Source organism: Cotesia glomerata, linkage group LG2 (genome assembly GCF_020080835.1).
Source record: "Cotesia glomerata isolate CgM1 linkage group LG2, MPM_Cglom_v2.3, whole genome shotgun sequence".
Classification (NCBI taxonomy): Eukaryota; Metazoa; Arthropoda; class Insecta; order Hymenoptera; family Braconidae; genus Cotesia; species Cotesia glomerata.
Genome location: NC_058159.1, coordinates 4,739,943 through 4,760,151, shown reverse-complemented (window position 1 = coordinate 4,760,151; position 20,209 = coordinate 4,739,943). Strand labels below are relative to the sequence as shown.

At 28.9% G+C, this 20,209-nt stretch overlaps 1 protein-coding gene across 5 annotated transcripts in view; it reads right to left on the bottom strand.

Annotated features, from left to right (window-relative positions):
* LOC123259894 (epidermal growth factor receptor) overlaps positions 1 to 20,209 on the bottom strand; it is a 45,492-nt gene that overhangs the window by 9,795 nt on the left and 15,488 nt on the right. Inside the window, exons 1-2 of one of the 5 annotated variants that reach the window (XM_044720689.1) lie at positions 13,453 to 13,471; positions 4,465 to 4,739 (exon numbers count right to left, since the gene is read on the bottom strand). The exons of 1 other annotated variant lie outside the window; for it this stretch is intronic. In XM_044720689.1, the coding sequence (XP_044576624.1) occupies positions 4,465 to 4,600 (136 nt within the window). In that variant the 5' untranslated portion in view covers positions 4,601 to 4,739; positions 13,453 to 13,471. Of the gene's footprint in view, positions 1 to 4,464; positions 4,740 to 9,518; positions 9,730 to 13,452; positions 13,472 to 20,209 lie in introns of those variants that run through there. 3 more of the 5 variants (XM_044720692.1, XM_044720690.1, XM_044720688.1) reach the window with 3 other exon arrangements.

Genomic DNA, 20,209 nt, shown 5'->3' with positions numbered 1-20,209 from the left:
TTCTGTAAGATGTACCTGAAAGCTCTCTAAGTAAGCTTTAATTTTCATATTTTGTAAATGTAAAAAAAAATTACATTTAATCTGCTATCTTTTTATGAAATTGGCTGTTGCATTATGGTTGTTATTTCTAGAAATTACTGAAATTTTAAAACTTTTAATTGATTAAACGCCTTTAAACTTATTATTTTTATTGAAGTATGAAATACTTCCATTTCGGCTGCCAAACGGCCTTTTTTACTGTTACATTGATAAAAAGGTAATATTCTTGTAAATTTTACCAAAATATACATTTTTTTCATTCTTAATCCTCAATTTGAAGTTGAAGAGATTTATTTAAAGTCATGAATAGTGTTGTCAATAATTTGCTTAAATTTCGGAGGTTATTATAAAGTTATTGTAATTATTCTGTTATACGGAAAAATTTTAAATTCGGAAGAAATTCTGACATTGTTTCAGAATTAAAAACATTTTTAAAAGTCACCATAGTAAATATATTTTACTTTTTAAATAACATCTCAAATAAATTATTAGATAAAATAAAATAAAGATTTTGAAAAAGTAATTATAAAAGAAAAACTCTTTAAATAAGAAAATTATTTTTAATCAAGACGAAAATTTTTTGGATTTAGTAAAATTTACTTACAATAAAAATTTTTAAATCCAAGAATTTTTCTACTCGATTAAAAACGATGAAATTCATGATACTGAAATTAGCAGATATCGGACAATTATCCGAATTTTTATAAAAAATCAATTATTATAAAAAGAATATTTTAAAAAATTCACACTTATAATTTTTAAAAATTTCTACATCTGAATTTTTTTTGCTAAATTTTTTTCTTCACAATTAAATTGTTATAACAATCTAAAAAATTGTTAGATGTCTGTTAAATTTAGTATCATTGAAATTCTTCAGAATTATTTTCTTGATTTGACAGTTTTACTGTAAATAAATATCTCTTGGATTAATTTTTTTATCAACGTATGAATGTTCATAGTCAGTGATAAAAAAGTCAGTAAGGATTAAAAATTCATCACAATTTATAATAAATTGACAATTTAAGAAAATTGATCTAAGACCATAAAAGTGAAATAAAATTTGATAAATTTATAAAGATAAAAGTCCTAGATTACTTTTAAAGTGCGTTGCATCGGAGGCGTTAAACAGCTCAGGTGGTCGAGTACATTAGGAAAATCCATGGAAAAGATGGATCTTATAAAAAAATATTAACATCTTATGTTAATCTTCTGATATAAATACATGGGATTCTACAGAAGTGCATAGAAATACAGTTGAAAGTATGATTCTAACGGAATCTTCGTGGATTCCAAAGAGGATTTTTTAAGTCATTAAATTTTTAATGCTAGATAAAAAAAAAATACTGTATATTTGTTATCAGAAAAACTTTACGTAAAATTTTTCACTACATATGGAGATGTTTGTTTTGATCCTAAGAGCTCTTTAAAAATGATGAATTGATTCCGAATAAGGTTTGATCTGAGATTAAAAAACCTGCCTTAGGGCCGTTATTTGACATCAAAATCACCCAAAAAATTCGAGTTAACATATTTATCTTTCCCGTTCAAGAGCACTGATTCAGTCTTATAAAAACAACCATATTCTACTCACTGACTCTTATAAAAAAATAATGAGAATTCATTTGAAATCTGATGTTCTTATAATATATGTTGAATCAAAACGTTAAAACAAAGTCAAGTCAAATAAACTTCAATTTTTTCAGTCTTTGCCCTTTAAAAGAAATCTTTCGACACATATCAGTTTTAATACAACTTTACTCCAAGTCTTGATCAACTGCTTAGCAAAAAATATTAGCAGTCTCTAAGTAAATGAACCTTATCTAAACCAGTTATGAAACTAGTAATTTCATAAAATCAAGTAAACAGTACCATTAATAATGAAATATACCCTGTAACTACGAGCGTAGAGTGAATTTTTGTATTTTTAAAGTGCAGTTGAAAGAATAATGATTTAAAAATTTACTTAATTCAAAAGAAAAATTCATGAATCAAATAAACTTTATTTTAACCAAAAATTATTTCGTAGAAAAATTTTTTTATTCATTTCTAGGCAGTGAAATTTTTTAAAATTATGTTTTTGGTTAAAGATTTTTAATTTAAAATAAAATAAATTTTTTTAGCAGCATATTAAGAATATTTTAGGTTTTTAATTACATTTTTTAATTAATTAGTTATTTTTTATGAATTTAATTTTAGTTGTTATTTATAAAAAATTGCCAAAATTTAGATCTTTAATGTATATTTTTTATGAACTGATCTAAAAATTAAAAAAAATTTGAATAATAAAAAAAAATCATTTTGAAGAATTTAATTATTTTTAATCAATATAAAAAATTCTCGAATCAAAGAAAATTTTCTTAAAGTAAAAAAAAATTCTTGCCTAATTCTGGATCAAAAGTGGGATGAGATCAAATTTATTAGGAATTTTTTTTGAAAGATTCAATTTTCGACAAAATGTCTCCTATTAGTTTATAGTTTTTTATGAGTTTAATTTTAGTAGTAATTTACAAAAATTTGCCATAATTTAGATATTAAATGTATATTTTTTATGAACTGATCAAAAAATTAAGTTTGATCCAAGAGAAAAAAAATTTGAATAAAAAAAAAATCATTTTGAATAATTTAATTATTTTTAATCAATACAAAAACTTCTCGAATCAAACAAAATTCTTAACTTTGCTTAATTAAAGACAATAAATTTCTTAAAAATGATTTTCTTCAAGGTAAAAAATTTTTTTGTTAAATTTACACTTAAAAATGGTGAAAGTTCAACATAAAAATTTTTAACAAAGATGCAAACTTTTTTACAGCATTGCTTGCAGAGCTCTTTTCTTCAATCTAATTATTTTTAGAGTGCAGTTACACTTTATTCCCTTCTTAATTACAATGACGTATTTGGGCTGGGATTAATAGACTCTCGCGTCAAAGTGGGTGAATTTCGAAAGGATAGACAATTAAAATGAGGATGACAAATATGTCCACTTAAGGCACTGGTAAAAACGCACGGATTGTTCCTAAGTAGACATTAACGTTGCTGGCTAAACATTGGTGTAACGAGTAACGAGTGGGCGAACCACTTTCATAAAATCTAGCTTGTATGTCTTTGGTCTTGCGTCTTATGTCTTACTTATATTACTCGCCCGCTATATCTGTATCTATCTCAAAAGCTATAAATCCGTGCACACAACCACAAACTAACAAATGTGAGTAACTCTATGCATGGTGGCCTAAAGTAATGAGTACCGTTACATTTGTATACGTATATATTTCGATTATATTACATTATTTAAAAACTAAATCAAGTTTAAATGGTAACATTTTGGTTTTATTGTTTTAACGGTTTCTTGATAGGAATCCGGGGTTTGTTTTTTGCAATCCTTTAGCTAATATTATTATTATCATTTATTAGAAAGCAATTGGGATTTTTGAGAAGACAAGAGTAAAGAGATAAAAATATTGTAAAGAAAAGCGGAATTCCTTAAAGTCGTTCGGACATGATGGACGAGAAAAGAAATGGTGCAACATGGAATGCGCTTTGTTGGATAGGAGCTCCGCTTTTGCTCCTTCCTTTTCTTATCTTCGGTTAATGCTGGACCAGAGAAGAAGAAGAAAAAGAAATTGAAGAAGGTGAAGAAGAAAAACAACTAAATAATACAACAAGATCCTGGTATACTTAGTGTAGAAGCATAAGTGTAAGGATAAGAAGAAACTATAGGTTGGTTCGCCTGCGGTCATCTATCTTTCGTTTCACCTTCGTCCTCGCATCGGTCGGTACCCCCTCTTGTGTCTTTCACCTCTTGTACTCTACCTTAGTAGTGGATCTCACCTCGAGCTCGGTAAATACCAGGGTATACAGACAGATATTTACACACATATATATGAAAGATTTAGATATGGAAGGTATGAAGGTATAGTGCACGAATCCTACCGAGTAACAAAACTTTTACCCTCAGGTGTGATATTAATTCTCATATATATAAACTTACACTGAAACAAGGATCTTCTTCAGTTGCACGATATGTTCATGTTTCCCGCGAAGATACTCGCGTGGAATTTATAATTTAAATAATATGTTAGCGAAACATCGAATTTTAAATTATCATTATATATATTTGGAGTTTTATGTAAAAGTTAAAAATAATTTTTCATTTTTGAGAAATAATTAATTCTGTTGTTGCTCTCAGAGGTGAAGCACTTACAGACAACGGTATATTTACTCAACCTGAGACTGAGAGTTGAGTCAGAAAATATTAAGTTGTTTTGTTTCTTTTACTTTCAGTAAAAAACACATTTTACGCAGTAAATGCTATTTGTGGTTTTTTAATAACTAATGAACGTCAATGTACTCTCAATGTTTGACTTATATTATAGGAATTATTATTGTGATGATCATTTTAGGATTGGCTGCCACGGACTAGGACTTACTTTTCCCTTTGACGAACTCGGAACTGAGATCGCCGAGGACATTATTGCTACCTACGATAACAGCAATTATTATTGTTAAGGCGCAAACTTGAAATCTCGACAGCGCCCATGGTGTGGAGTGTCGATGGTGGCACATATTGAGCCTCACATGCCCTTAAAAAAAGTCCCGTGCTTGTCTCCCTTCAAGAGACTTACTCTACCCGTCATTAAGTTTTTTTTTTGGGATAATAAGTCTGGGGAAGGTGAGGCCATCTTCAGATCATCTTTGTAGCCATCTGTAACAAATAATTCGGTGGTTAATTTATGGGAAATAGTTTGTTTTAGGTAAATTATTTAAATTATGGTGGGGTTTTTTTTAAGGAAACCTTGAAGTGTTTTTTTTTTTTTTTTTTTCTCTCTTTAAAAAAATTTATTAAGTATAAATTAATAATATTTAAAAATTTTAAAAATAAAAATTTAATGGCTAAATTTTTATAACTTAACTATAATTGGAAAACATTAAAAAATATATCTTAAAACATGTTAAAAATTTATGTACGAAAATAGCGAAAAATACATAAAAATTTATTTTAAATAATGTTATATTTTTTATAAAGTTTTAAATATTTTTTTAATTTGTGTATTTGTTTTTTTTTTTAATTTTACGTATAAATTTATTTTTATGATATTTTTTGTATAAATTATTTTCATGATATATTTTTTTAAACTTTCAAGTACCTGTTTTAAAAAATTCCGCGTTTTTAACCCAAAAAACGTCATTTTCAAGTATACTCATGATTCTTGTACTATTTACCGTCATCCCTCTAAATTTGAGTTGAGAATTTGTTTAAAAAATAATACAAAATTTCCATAAAACTTTCTAAGAAATTGAAGAAATCGAGAAGATTTTGTTTGAAGCTAATCGATAATTGATTAGAAAAATATTGTTTCAATCACTTGTATTAAAAATTAGAAATCAATATAAAGATATTCAACCGAGGTGAAGCATAGTCTTGCATTTCACACTTAAGGTATGAAAAAAAGGTGTAATTGTTTAAAACCGGCAGTGAATTGGCGTAATGATTAATGGTGAATGGTAAATGATAAATGATAAATTACTAGATTGACGTTGGAATAAGTATATATTTAACTGCACATTAAATTAAACATATATATAATATAATATACAAAGAGAAAGTGCATATGTGGACGAGGTACAAGATTTTGTTACTTTCATGTCGCTTGGATTTACCTATAGTCTGTAGTTTCTGTAGCACTAGCTTTTCACTTATCTTATAACTTATCACCTGCAAGGGGAACTTTAGATCCATCCTAACACCATCTCAAGTTTATACACCGAGATACTGTCAAGCCTCGATAACTAAAAGTCGCTCAACTTTTTCAGCTATTTTTATTTTATTTATCTCAACAGTTTATTTTTATTTACTTATCGTTTGCTAATAAATAAAATCAATAAAAAAAAATTAAAGGGGTTTATTTTTGGTTAAATTTATAAATATTGATTTGGTAAGCGTAATCGAAGATAAAACTTAAGTTTTATTTCTTTCGCTCCATCTAAGTCCTGGCGGTGGTCAATACTACGCAAAGCAAGAGATGATGTCACCATTGTAGGAATTTATTTATATAAATTATCATTATTTTTATTTTCATTTTCTATTGCATATTGTATCCTCGTTGATTATTCCTCTGAGTTATTATGTATGTACACTCATTAACACGGTTATTTGTGTAATTATTTTAAATAAGTATCTATAGGCACGTTCTTTGTACTGTACGGTACGGGTTCAGCATTTATATTTATATATTTTTATTTTCATTTAGTGTCAGTTACATTTACGTTCACTTTGCTGATGAGGTTTGCATGTATAAGGTATCTGGTGAGGTTCTATATAGCACGACTACTTTTTATCAATTTGATGTGACATCAGTAGCGTGAAATACATGATATAGATATTTTTACCTTACGTTTTTATTATTATTATTGATTAGTATATGTGTTATTTATATTTACATTTGTCGAATGATTATATAAACTGATAAATGTTTTTTTTTTTCTGATTATGATTGATAAGTTTTTCATTTTAGTTATTATTATTATTATTATTATTATTATTATTATTTTATAGTAAATTTTCAACTTATTGGCTATCCAGTCTAATACAACAATTTTTTTCTCTAATTTTTCCCAATATTGTTAGCTTGTATTTTCCTTCCAGGCATAAACAATTTATCCTCAACTTATATCTAAATTTGTCATTAAAGATAAATTTGACTGAAAAATTTATGCCCGGAAGGAAAATACAAACTAAAAATATTAGGAAAAATTAGAGAAAAAAATTTTTGTATTAGACAGTTGGACAGTTGAAAATTTCCAAAAAAAAAAAACCAATAAGCTGAAAATTTACTATAAAGTATTAAAACCAGTCTTTAGAAATAATAAAATATTAAAATAATAATAATAATAATAATAATTATTATTATTATTATTAGTACTATTAAAGTAAAATGTAATGAAAAATGAGATGATACATTTATTTATGTTTACGTAAATTTAAGAAAAATATATACAACATAAAAACTGGAAGAAAGATAAAAAAGAGCAGAAATAAAGATAAAATAAAAATAAAGGATTGCGGAGCTTCAGAAACTAAACGTTTAGGCACGAAGATCCTAGTGTAAGATATCGTGGTTGGATCCAGAATCCAGTTCCAGACGTGCTCTTCTACTCAGCTCGACGTATGGTATATAATCTCTCTCCACTACACCACCTTCCTAACATCACGAGAACAAGTAAAGAACAAAGAGCACGTATAGCGTACAGAACAGAATACAGCTAAGAAACGAGAACCGAGAACTTAAGAGTTCCTTCACGCTGATATATAACTTTACCTCCATTTTCTTATCTTTCTTCTTCTTCTTATTATCATTTCTCTTCTGCACATTATATTATTATGCCGCCATATAACTACACCACGTTTAAACGCCAAGCTAGCCCGGAGCGCCAGAAATTCAGCGAAAATAAAAATTAAGCAACAACAATAACAACAACAGTGTTTAACCCCGCAGCAATAACACCAGCTATTATGTTATCTAATTTTTTTAAACTTCACTCTCAGAATGAGAAATTTTAACACTCTTTATTCTTTTTACTTTACAAATTAAAACAGACATTGGAATTCATAAAAATTTGAAATTCATTTCTTAGTCGTTAATTTCACCAATTTTTAATTAAAATAAATAATTTATGCGATGAATTTAAAAGTTTAAAACAACAAACTGTAAAAATTAAAAATTTGACTTTTTTATTTTTTAAAAATATTTTTTACCAATTGATTTTTTTCTAAAAAAAATTTTTTTTTTAAATCTAAGACATCTCAATTAGTGTATTTTAAAATCGTGCAGCTGCCAAATTAATAAAACAACTCTTCAATTTATTAGCTACCCATTAAAAAAAATCCTAAAAATTAATTATTGGCATCTTCAGTAAAATAACTTTATAATTTTAAAGAATAAAATCGCTCCCCGCAATAAAAGATACAGACAAGTAATATAAAGTGCATTCTCAGTAAATTGACATTCGACATGAATAGTTAATGGCACAAGTCAACGTTCATAACCCGGCGATAAGACTTAGCTTGCAGTTAATGCAACATAATATCCTACAGCAAACAGCAAACCCACCATAACAACCACGTGCAATTGTAGCCGCTCGATTTTGCCTTCAGGTTAACCTCATTCCTGACGCTGACGTCAGGGCCTTTCCCTCGTACCTGGACTCCGGGACTGAAGCAAACAGCAAGAATCTGAGGATAGAGGACCTTTCAGCATCTCGAACCTCAAACTCATCTTGTATTTTACATTTAACATCCACAATTATCTACTTCTATTAATGCCAACTTGCACGACATTACTTCTGCTCTTCACTCTTCACTTCTCAGGCAATTAACAGCCATACAGACGATTCTTCCGAGGTTCATTAGCAAGTCAACCCGTTTTCTTCATCAAAACCGCTTCAAAATAATAATAACAAAAAAAAATCCGCTTCAAAAGTTTAACGACCGAAATTGTAAAGGTCCTTTGAAAGCTGGCTTGATAATTCTTCCAGTTTGCGGCAAAAGCAGCGCAACTGCAGCAGATGTCACGTGCTAAAGTCTGCATAGAAGCCAGGACAATCATAAAAATAAGGTCTCTGAAGAAGAGGAACAATAAGAAGAAGACGAAGAAGAAGATGATCCGAAAAAGCCAAATAGATGGATGTTTTTCGAAAGGGACAGTTGCCGCCAACGCATGCTGTTCGTTTCTTATCCCGTCGTTCAAGTCTCCGTGCCTACTAACCGTCTTGTAAACATGGATCTTCGAGTGTTCGACAGAGACAGATACACCCTAACATACGTCTATCATATGTCTTCTTTCTCTTTTCACAGAGGCTGGGCAAAGAATCTACTCAAGACGTCTTCTGATAAATTCCGTGCTTGCGTAATAACTAATAAATAACCGAGAAACCTCACCAGTAATTTCATTATTTGTAATGAGTATAGAATCGGATATATACAACATACATTAACGTCACCGTTAACATTAACATTAACGTTTGCTTAATGCAATAAGTGTTGTTTCATCGGAAATTCAACTTTTCTTGGAGTTGATAGGAAAGAGGCCGCGCAAGTTGTGAAACTTGAGCTTTTTTCGATGATTTTTTCTTTTTTTTGGAGAAAATTTTTGCATTTTTAAGTGTAAAGTATAGGAAATGTTAAAATTTGGAATATTTTGCATTCATGTCCAGGATAAGGATAAAGATAAGTTATGTCAAGCGTTGATAAGTGCAAGAGTTTGTTTACTTGTAAAAGGAACTTTTGATTGGCAGTTTTGTTAAATTTTGCGGCAATATCGGCCCACGCATTTATTGTTACCCACCATTAAATGTAAACTTTCTTTTCGATTGCTCAAGTCTTTCTAGGTATATACGTTACAAGTTATAAATCTAATAATAAATGTTTATCAATAATCCATGGGTTTAATGCTTACGATAAGCTCCTAATCTTATTTAAACTCACCTATCACAGCGGCTTTAATAACAACAAATTATCCAGCACAGTTACTCCAAAACTTGATACAACTATTGCACAGTATACTTTTATATATGTTGTTATTTATATTAGTATTATTATTATTGTGTAAAAATTGCACCACGTGTTTGGGTAAATCTAAAACTAATCACAGCACAGTACTAAAAAATATTTAATTAAAAGATAAGGTAAATTTCTCGATAAAATAACTAAAAACAAAACAAATAAAAGTTATCGCGCGCGTAGCCGTCTCACCTTGGCTGATCGAGTGTTTGTAAGAGTAAGTTAAGTTTGAAACCTTTGGGTTCTACTCCCTCCTTTTGAAAGTCCCTCCACTACGGCAACAGATCACGACTTATACTTATACTTACAACCGTACCAACAATCTTTTGGAGTAGGAGCCTGCAGGTAAGCCGTACCTTCTCCGACTTGGCTTATTTACCTGGCCAGAGATTCTAATACACATATAGAAGGTACAGGCCTGGAGAGTGTTGGTGTCCTCTCTCTGGCACGAGCGAATCTTGAATCGAAAAAGAGGATAGCAAGAGTCTATCTTTTATTCTTATTCTAGATGAGAGGCTGCTGGATGACTGAAACGAATGATGGAGAATGGAAAAGGATCTGGTTGGATTGAGAAAGAGGAGAATAACATGAAGATGAAGAAGAAGGAGCTGAAGCTGGAGCTACAGCTCGAGTTCGAGATAAAGGTGAAGAGGATTACTCTAGCTTTACTCTTTTAAAACAAGTACATACCAATACGTGTACAACGGACACGAAGAATCAACCTTGTATATCCGCTTTGACTTTTAGACTTTTCATTCCTGGGTTTTTAGTGTGAGTTTACACTTCTTACACCAGCAATCTTGAAAAAATTTTCATACAGTTTGTTAAACTTGAGGATTTCTTTTTATTTTTAAGTTTAATTCTGGATCAAAAGTGAGATAAGATCAAATTTATTAGGAATTTTTTTTTAAAGAATTCAATTTCTGACAAAAATTCTCTTATTAGTTTGTTGTTTTTTATGAATTTAATTTTAGTTGTAATTTACAAAAATTTGCCATAATTTAGATATTGAATGTATATTTTTTATGAACTGATCAAAAAATTAAGTTTGATCCAAGAGAAAAAAAAATTTGAATAAAAAAAAATCATTTTGAAGAATTTAATTGTTTTTCATCAATACAAAAAATTCTCGAATCAAACAAAATTTTCTTAAAGTAAGAAAAATTTTTAACTTTGCTTAATTAAAGACGATAAATTTTTTAAAAATGATTTTTTTCGAGGTAAAAAAATTTTTTGTTAAATTTACACTTGAAAATGGTGAAAATTCAACACAAAAATTTTTGACAAACATGTAAACTTTTTTATAGCATTGCTTGCAGAGATTTTTTCTTCAATCTAAATATTTTTATAGTGCAATTTCCAACAAAAAGTCTCTTATGATTTTTCTGTATCTTCAATATTTCACTCGGAATTCTTATTTCAACTTTTCTATCTCTTCAATTGTTGATTTCTCGTTCAAATTATGTTTTAAAATAAAAAAACTTTTCTGAAGAAGATTGAATTTCAAACAAAAAAGTTTTCCGACAATTTTTTCAGCATATTCAATATTTCGTCTATAATTTTAATTTCAAACATCCAGTTTTAAAAAAAAATCTACAATTCCTCATTAAAACAAAAAATTTCTCACCGATGAATTAAAAACCGACATTAACACCAAATTCTACCACCCAGGCTCTAACAACTTAAACAGTTAACAGTTAGATTGTAAATGTAAACATTCGCTTTGTATTGGTTCTGAGTGGGTAACATTAACATAACATCTGGACTGCGGTAATATTGTTTTAATCATAAGAAATAGTAAGTGCAATTAATGGGCAGCATAGCATAGGAGTTTTTATAAATGTGTGTTTTGTGCTTTTTTGCAATCGAATAAGAGCGACGATGTGTAAACAGGTTTTGTTTTCTGTACCACCGTATAATATAATCTCGCTAACATGTGTGCAAAGCATTACATAGCCACTCGTAGTCGGCTAACACGAAACATAACAAAATGGCAGAGTCGGAGCACTGGGTATAAATTATTTTATTTTTTCCCAAGGCCACTTTTCGGGCCTCTCAATGCCGCCCTTACATTATATACAAATAGTATTATATAGTTTGTAGTGTATCCTCGATTCGGGGTACATCTCTCCAGCAGGTGCCTCGGGGGAGATTTTTTTGGGGGGATAAATATATACCTGTGTGAGATTTACGCATAGACTTAATGGATAGACATATGCAAGTAGTTGTGGGTAATATATAGTCGTAGATGATTTTGTAAAATGCTGGATCTCGGAGTATATGATCAACTCGATATATAATATATCCTTTTTGACCTAGAGCAGACCTGGAACCCTTGGATGGATCCACGCTCGTCACCCCTGCAGTGAGGCATTGTTACCTTCAAGTGGTTTGACCATTTTCTTTAAAATTCTGGGCGGGTTTGGTATTCATATTTTCTATCTTCTTTTCTATTTTATTTAGCTCCTACTCATACATCTGATCTTGACTTTGAGTTTTGGGTCTAGTCTGTCTGCCTTGTCTGTCTATATTCAAGCGGAGTTAATATTATATTAGCCAAACTGAATATCAATTGTGAGACACTAAATTTTAGGAGTACGGATTACATGCCGAGAACAATAACCAAATTTGGGGTACAGCACAAAAAAACAAAATTCGTTTCTCACTCGCTTGACATTCAACCGTCGTTAGCGGCTAGATTATCTGGCTCCAGACTTGTGCCTTTTTCATCTTCACAGTGTGCATATCAACTGGCTATTTGTTATTTTTATTTATGCTGTTTTTGAGAGGGTGTAGAGCCTGGTACAAATGGTTGTTTGTTTTTTATATGTACCTATAAGTTTTTGAAATAGATATGGATGAAGATGATGGAAAAATTTATTTACAGAAAAAATATTTAATTTAAGTGGAAGAAATTATTTTTGTTCTTAGTACAAAATTTTTTTTCTGGATTCAAATCAATTTTTTAACTAATACAAAAATTTACAATTGTTTGATTTTAGTAAGAATTTTTTGATTGCAAGAATAAATATAGACTTTTAATTATATTTTTAAAAACTTGATGCATCAAATAAATTTTTGAAAAAGTTTTGACACAAAAAATTCAAAAGTTAAACATTGAAGATATTGATAGCTTTAAAAAATTTTAATAAATGATTGTTTAATGTTAATTATAAAATTAAGATTCACTAAACCAAAAAACAAAATACTACTTGTTTAGAAGTAAAATTGAAAGAGAAAACGAAGAACAGAGAAAGGGGAGCGTCGATGACTTTCAAATTTAGTTGAATTGTTTTGAAATTCAAAATTCTAGGTAAGCTGCGTGTGGTGCATTAGCGCGTAGGCGGATTAAATATATATATTTTTAATAATAATACATAATATATGTTTATGTGAGCACATACATATTAGATAGAGATATATATGGATATAATGCGCTGTAGGAGAAAAGTTTTAACCGTGTGGGTGCGTCGTTAGATGGTGGGTGAAGTTTGAGCTTATCGAGGGATTGGTTTTGTCATTGTTGAGATTTAATACGTGTTCGACGATGAAAACATTTACACTTATAACTTGTAACTGACGGAGCACTTCTAGCTACAAAACTAACTGTAGTTCTTCGAAAATTTCTATACTTATACATGGACTACATGTATATGTATAATATTATAAACTTTATACGTACAGGCTGACGTAACAAAACAAATAATTATTGTGATTAATTGTTTTTGTTACACTCGCATCGAGCACGAAAAACTACTTAAGGTTTCCTTTTATATTACTGTTATTAACAAAATTATTCAAATTTTTTTGGAGATAATGGATAATGGAAATATATAAAAGAAAAATTATTCAAACTTACCGGATAAATTACTACGTCTTCTTGAATTGAAGTTGAAAGCTGTCGATGTAAACTTGACTTTATAATCATTTTTTTTCGAGTAAAAATTTTTTTAAATCTTTTAATTGATGTCTTTATAATAAGAATTATTTATTAATAGTTTAGTTATTAATTTTGGATAATTTGTAAGAATTATAAGAATTTTTTTTTTAAAAACTGAAGCCAGGATTCGAACCCGGAACTTTGAAGTATCTAGCGTTCTACATTCGCGTAAGAGTTATTTTCGTATCAAAATTAGTTAGATAAAAAAATTTTTTTTTTAATGAAATTTCTAATCTTTATTAAATTAAAATAAAATTACTTACTAATAATAATAATAATAAAATTTAATAAATTTAAGGTGGAAAATTTATTTTGTTTTTGCCCATTAGAGTAAATAAAATGATAATTTTTTATGAATTGAGATGAAAATTTATTCATATTTTTTTTGTACAAAATTAAAAAATTTGAAGTTTGGACTTTAATTTTTAAACTTTCAACTATCAACCGTACGTGTATGGATATTTTTTATTTATAGTGCAATTTAAATTCGAACAATTATAAAAAAATTCTTTCGTTCATTTTAAATTTAACAGCTTAGAAATTTCATAATTTTACACGGTAAATTATTAAAAAATTAAAACAAATCACCAAAAATTTTTCATTTATATCCTATTATATAATTCAAGCGTAAAAGAATCTAAAAAACAAATTCAAGCCGGTTTTCGATTGACAATAGGAATATTTATAATCTATTGTTCATTTTACAGCGTAAAATAAACGATCATTCAAAATCTCGAAGCCTATTTTAACTTTAAAATAATAAATAGAGGATTTAAAGTAAGAATCTCATTGGATTTTAATAATTACCGAGTACGGATAGAAGCGAAACCGGACAAAATATCCGCGGGGATAAATTGACCATGATGAGAACCGTACTGACGCGTTAAACATTTAGCTACCGCGGCTTCGGCAAAATCAAAGCCTTTCCAAACACTTAAGCTATCGTTCAACCACACGAACGTATATTTCAGCATTATGAATACTTTGATAATTTATATACATTTTTAACTTATATTTAATATTTAAAATTTTTTTTACGCTGAAAATATAAACGTAACTATGAGCGATGATTAATAGCTCAATAAAAAAAACTTGCGTTCCAACACAAATCAAAGTTAACCATTAATATAATTCTTCTCAGAAAAACAATAACTAGATCGAAATTCTTTGAAAAAAAATTCTAACGTATAAAAAAAATTTATTACAAATGAGTCAAGTCAAGTTTACTATTTCTGAAAGAATATTTAGTATAATTTGTATCCAAACAGCTAAAAAAAAAAAATAAATAAATAAATAAATAAATGTCAATTAATCAGAAATAAAAATAAAAATATTACACAAAACAATTAATAAAATAACATTATTCGAGACGCTGTAAACTTGATGAAAAATAAACATTTTAGTATATAAGTATGTATGTTTACAATTTACAGAATAATTTGTAATTTAAATCTCTAAATGGTACAAAAGAATCGAGAATTTGGAATATTCCCAGGATTCCCAAAAGCGCATTTACTTATGTACATATATTGTTAGTATTGTTCACATCGCGGAATACGAGCCCGCGAAAATAAGAGAGAAGACCGATTCTGGTAGCTCCTTTCGGCATCTGCACTAAGAGTAGGTCCGCTATGAGACCGTAGGGATAATTATTTATGCCAGATAGGATCTTACCTGAAGAGAACCTAGCTTCAGAGACAAAAGAATCCTCTACTCTTCTTCTTCTTAGTCTCGGTCTTCTTTTTCTTCATTCTCCAGGTTCTCATCTTCTCCATCGGAGTTCCATACCTTCCATTCCAGTGGAATCGTGTCCTGCCGCCGCAAGACACGCGTTGGTTTTGTTTAAACGTTTTGAGTAAAAAAGAAAACTAATAATAATAATATTATTAGAGAGAGGAAGGGATAAAAGAAAGATGGAGAAAAATACCTTTAGCTCAGCGGGGAATCCTGGATCACGGATGGGAATAAGCGCTCAAGGCTCCTCAGGATCTGATGATAGAAATCATCAGTATCTTGGGAATATTTATATATTTTATACCAATAAATTTTATAATATGAGTAAAAAATCTTTTGAATTATTTACATTGAAAATATTTTTTTTTTTCACGGTATTTATGATTTTTTTTTGTAAGTTTGTGTTGAAGAAGTAACACATTTATGCTAAAAGTAACACAACTAATTTTTGTTGTTGTTTGTTAAGTGTTTAAAGTGTTAACTCAATGTGTTATTTTAAATTGTTTTGATCGACTAGAAATTGTTTGAATAAAAAAAACTTGTTTGATCTATAAAATTTCTCTATTAAACAAATTTTAACTGAAGAAAAAATAATTAAATTTAAAAGAAAAAATTTCGAACCAAGATAAGAATAATTAAAAAAATTTTTATCAGAATTCAAATTGGTTAAAAATTTTTGATTTAAAAATTAGAAAATTCTTTCTTTTTGATTCAAAATATTTTCTTTTATTTTTTTTTAACAGTTTATCTTAACATCTAATCTATAAAATATTTATCACAATAACAAAAAAATTTTTTACTCATTTTTTCTAAACAAATTTTAAATTTACAGCGTCTCAAAAACTAAATTCTAGTTTAGAACTAAATACTTTGGTAAATATTTAATGACTATTCTAAGTACATTGACGGGCCAGATGAAAAGATTCTATTTACAGTGGATGTTTGTTCTATATATTGAACTTGAAAATAAAATTTAAAAAAAATACTCTTAATACAATATATAATGTCGTACAACATTATTGCGTATTAGTACGTCGGTATTTATTTAAATAAAAATACCAATAAAACATTAATGCCTTATTTGGTTCGGATAGTTTAAAGTTTTGAGATTTAAGATCCAAGCGTGGAGTGCTTGTAAAATAAGTTGTTCCACACTTATAATTATACAAAAAACCTGTTTTGTGAATTTGTGATGAATGATGAACTTATAAATAATGTTGTGAACAAAAAAACTAGGTACTTTACTTGACATTAATTTTTAAGTCTTTGCTTTTATTTTCAGTGGTTACTATTCAAATGGAATAACTAAAACAAAATACATAAACTGATATTATTTATTGACGTAAAGGCAGATTTCAGACTGGAATAAAATGTTTTGTTGTCATGCTGGATTTTAAGTCTATTCCTCTTAATTTTAATACCTTGATGGAAAAAGTCAAGAAACAACAAAATCTCGTGTATTTTGGTTGGAAGTTGATAAAAGGAATGATTCTACTAAAACGGCATTATAAAATATAAAAGCAGCCCGTGGATCCACGGCACGGGATCGAGGTTTTACTATCGACCTCGGAGGTCCCCTGCCTCAATCTTGTAAGACAACTTGTAAAACGAGAACGAACGTGAGAGGATGCTTTTCGACCACTTTTCGACCGCGGTACAACTATCTGTCCGTTTAATCTATCGGCCCACTCTCTCTTTCGGCTTAAAAGAGAATAAATTGGCAGTGGGTACGTTACCCAATCTCATCTGTATAAATCCTTATACTTTATATACTTCTGAAGGGTACAAACGTATATTAATCTTCAAATACATATATACATGTATGTACTCTATATAAAATAGATACATTTGTCTAAATCAATGCTAAACATTTTCGATTGTTTTGCATAAAAGTACTCACCAAATTGGGTACTTTTTATCATCACTTGATACCGAGTTGAAAGGATGCTAATGGTAGTCATTACAAATTTAAGATTTGAATTTTATCTCTAATTTTTTTCTCCTTTTTTATGGTCACTATTCTGAGGAATAAACATTTTTTATTCGTAACCTTCACGAAAAATACGGCAATTGTTTAGTTTCATGATTTAAGATACTTTAATTTATCAAAATTATATTTAGGATTTTTTTTCGAATAATCGCATATTTTTTTTTAAATCTTTATTAAAATTAAAATAATTTTGAAAAAAAATCTCTCAAAAATGGCAATTTTGCAGTAAAAAAATTTTTTTATTTAAGAAGAATATGAGAAAAAAAAAACTAGAAATTGCTAAATTTATGTGGACACATTTTAAGTGTTTTTGGCCAACAAAAATTTTTTTAAAAGCTTTAAAGCTAATATAAAACCTTTTTGTTTTACAAATTTTCATGGTTATTATGGCTAAGATAGAATAATTTTCGAAAAATATTTCAAAATGTTAATTTTTTATCCTAAAAAAAAAAAAAAAAAAAAAACCCGTTGACCGTGAATCTGAACAATTACCAAAAATACTAAAAATAAAAAAACTGTAACAAGTATTAAAATAAATGATTAATAACTCAAAAGTTGTCATTTCCAAAAAAACTGATTTACCTTCCATTGGAGCCAAATATTTGTCATGTGGATTCGATTTATTGTAATTTGTTACTCACCTGAAACAAAAAAAAAAAAATTTTGTTAATTAAATGAAAAAAAATTCCGTTTTAAAGATTGAGATAGAATCTAAAGAGATAATCACATATTATATATAAGTAATATTAGATTGTCTTTGTTGTTTTATGATGGAAAATCAATCATGGATTTGATAGACAGATTTTGATTACATGTTCAGAATGTTTCAATTCGATTTGAAAGAATATACATATACATATATATGTGGTTAAAATATGTACAGACAAAAACACGTCGAGTCACGGTCAGTATACAGACAGTTTGATACGAACGCGATATAATTCTCGGTGAATTTTAAAACGGCCGTAAGAATTTTAATGAAGCCCCCTTTCATGACTTAACAATACTTCATCTGGAATAGTAATTAATGTAATTTTCAGCAGGTCATCTTGTCACATCACCTTCGATACCCATCATTATTATTTTGGTGAATTTAAATAAAATAAAATTTAAATTTATCAGCCATCAGTTGAGAATTATTTTATCCTAAAATAAAATTACCATTTTATATTTGTTCCTCAATAATACTGAGTTTAAAGTACAAAGTTACTGCGAAATACGATTATTTTTCAGTGAATTCCTGGGCTTAAGTCAGATTCCTTTTTGCTAGGTAATATGTACTGGCTACGAGTACGAGGTCTTGATCCTGATGAAGGCCGTCGACCTTCGGCGCCAGCCAACAGCCAACGAATACTTTACTTCACTCTTTACTCTTTACTTACTCTATCTCCACTTCTACTTGAGAATAACGGCAGAGAATTCCAGAATGTACGGAAATAAATATTCGAGATTGCACAGCTTTATTTGTTAGTTTCACCTTGGCAATTTGTTAAAACGCGACTGAATTTTTGAATTTGTCACATTCTTCAGAATCAATTGTAAAAAAGTCGCTCCAAATTTCGGCTAAAAAACAGAGTTCACTTTTTATCGCCAGTTGGCAGAACAAATTTTTATTACCGACAGAATTTGTACCGGCCGCTAATCACATCTCGCTCCTTATTACCGACAGTGGAAAATTTCCTTTTCTGTAGCTGGTCTTGATCCCTAAAATTGCATAAACTCAAGATATGCATATTCAAAGATAGAGTTACTAGATTGTAAGACATGGTAGTTACTGAGTTGTAAAAAATGTAAAGAGAAAGTCCGATGTAGACATTACGTATTGAGTTTTGCGGCCGTGTATTTTTATTGTTTAATTTCCTTGTAATTATTTGTTGCATTGTTTAAAAAAAAAACGATTATTTTAATTTTCATAAGAAACTGGCGGCTGAAATCCTTTCACTCCTCTTTTAATTTAAGACATTGGCTGTATTGATAAGAGAAATTGGATTTACCTGATTTGCAGCTCCGGAAAGAGGTGGGAGGCGTGAGAATAGTAAAGCCCTCTGAGGTCTAGATACAAGACAAGAGTATTATGCGTTATGCGGGACATAATAGTAAAGACAATAAAAATAAATGTATAGGGCCTGAACATATGCTGAGAAGTGGGTAGCGTCCATGTGGTGATGAGAAAAAGGATGCCTTGCAGCGTCCCATTCAACATAATACAAGTTAAGTTAAGAGTAGAAAGTCTTGGGTTGATTATGTTGTGTTGTTTGCTTCTAAGACTGTGAGAGAATTTAATAGCTCAGTGCATTCGAATAATAAATATCACTGGCATGTCTTCTTTCATTAGACCGAATGACTGGATATTACACAAAGTTGTAAATACGGTATTAACGAATGAAGATACTTTGCGTGTTGTTAAACTAGAAAAAAATTTGCGTTGTAAAGAAAATTATTTGTTGAATAGGTTAAAAAATTTTATTGTAAAAAAATTAATATTAATTTTAATGTTACTCAATAAGTCGTATTGGATAAATTTTTTTTTTATTTTAAGAAAATATATTCAGTTGGGTTTAATTAAAAAATAATTTTTCAAATAATATTGATGAGTATTTAGATTTTAAGTAGAAAGTAAAGTAGTCACCCCGCTTAAGGCTTGCGAAAAAAATTAAACGATTAATCTTATTTGAATAGTTTTATTTAACATTTACGGTGATAAAAAAACCGAGGCCTGGATTCGAACCAGGAACTTCCGTTACTCGTATCGAGTCACTCATTCCTTTTTTAAACTCAAACATCGAGCATGTAATGTATTTAATTAATATAATATTAACTTTGGAAGACTGTTAAGGACTTAATTTGAAACTTCTTTGTCTGATTATTTTTTTGTTTAATTTTGTGAAGGCTAGAAAATCTCTCATTTCCGTTTACTTTACAGTTAACGGGTTGACGGGAGTAATGGGTAAT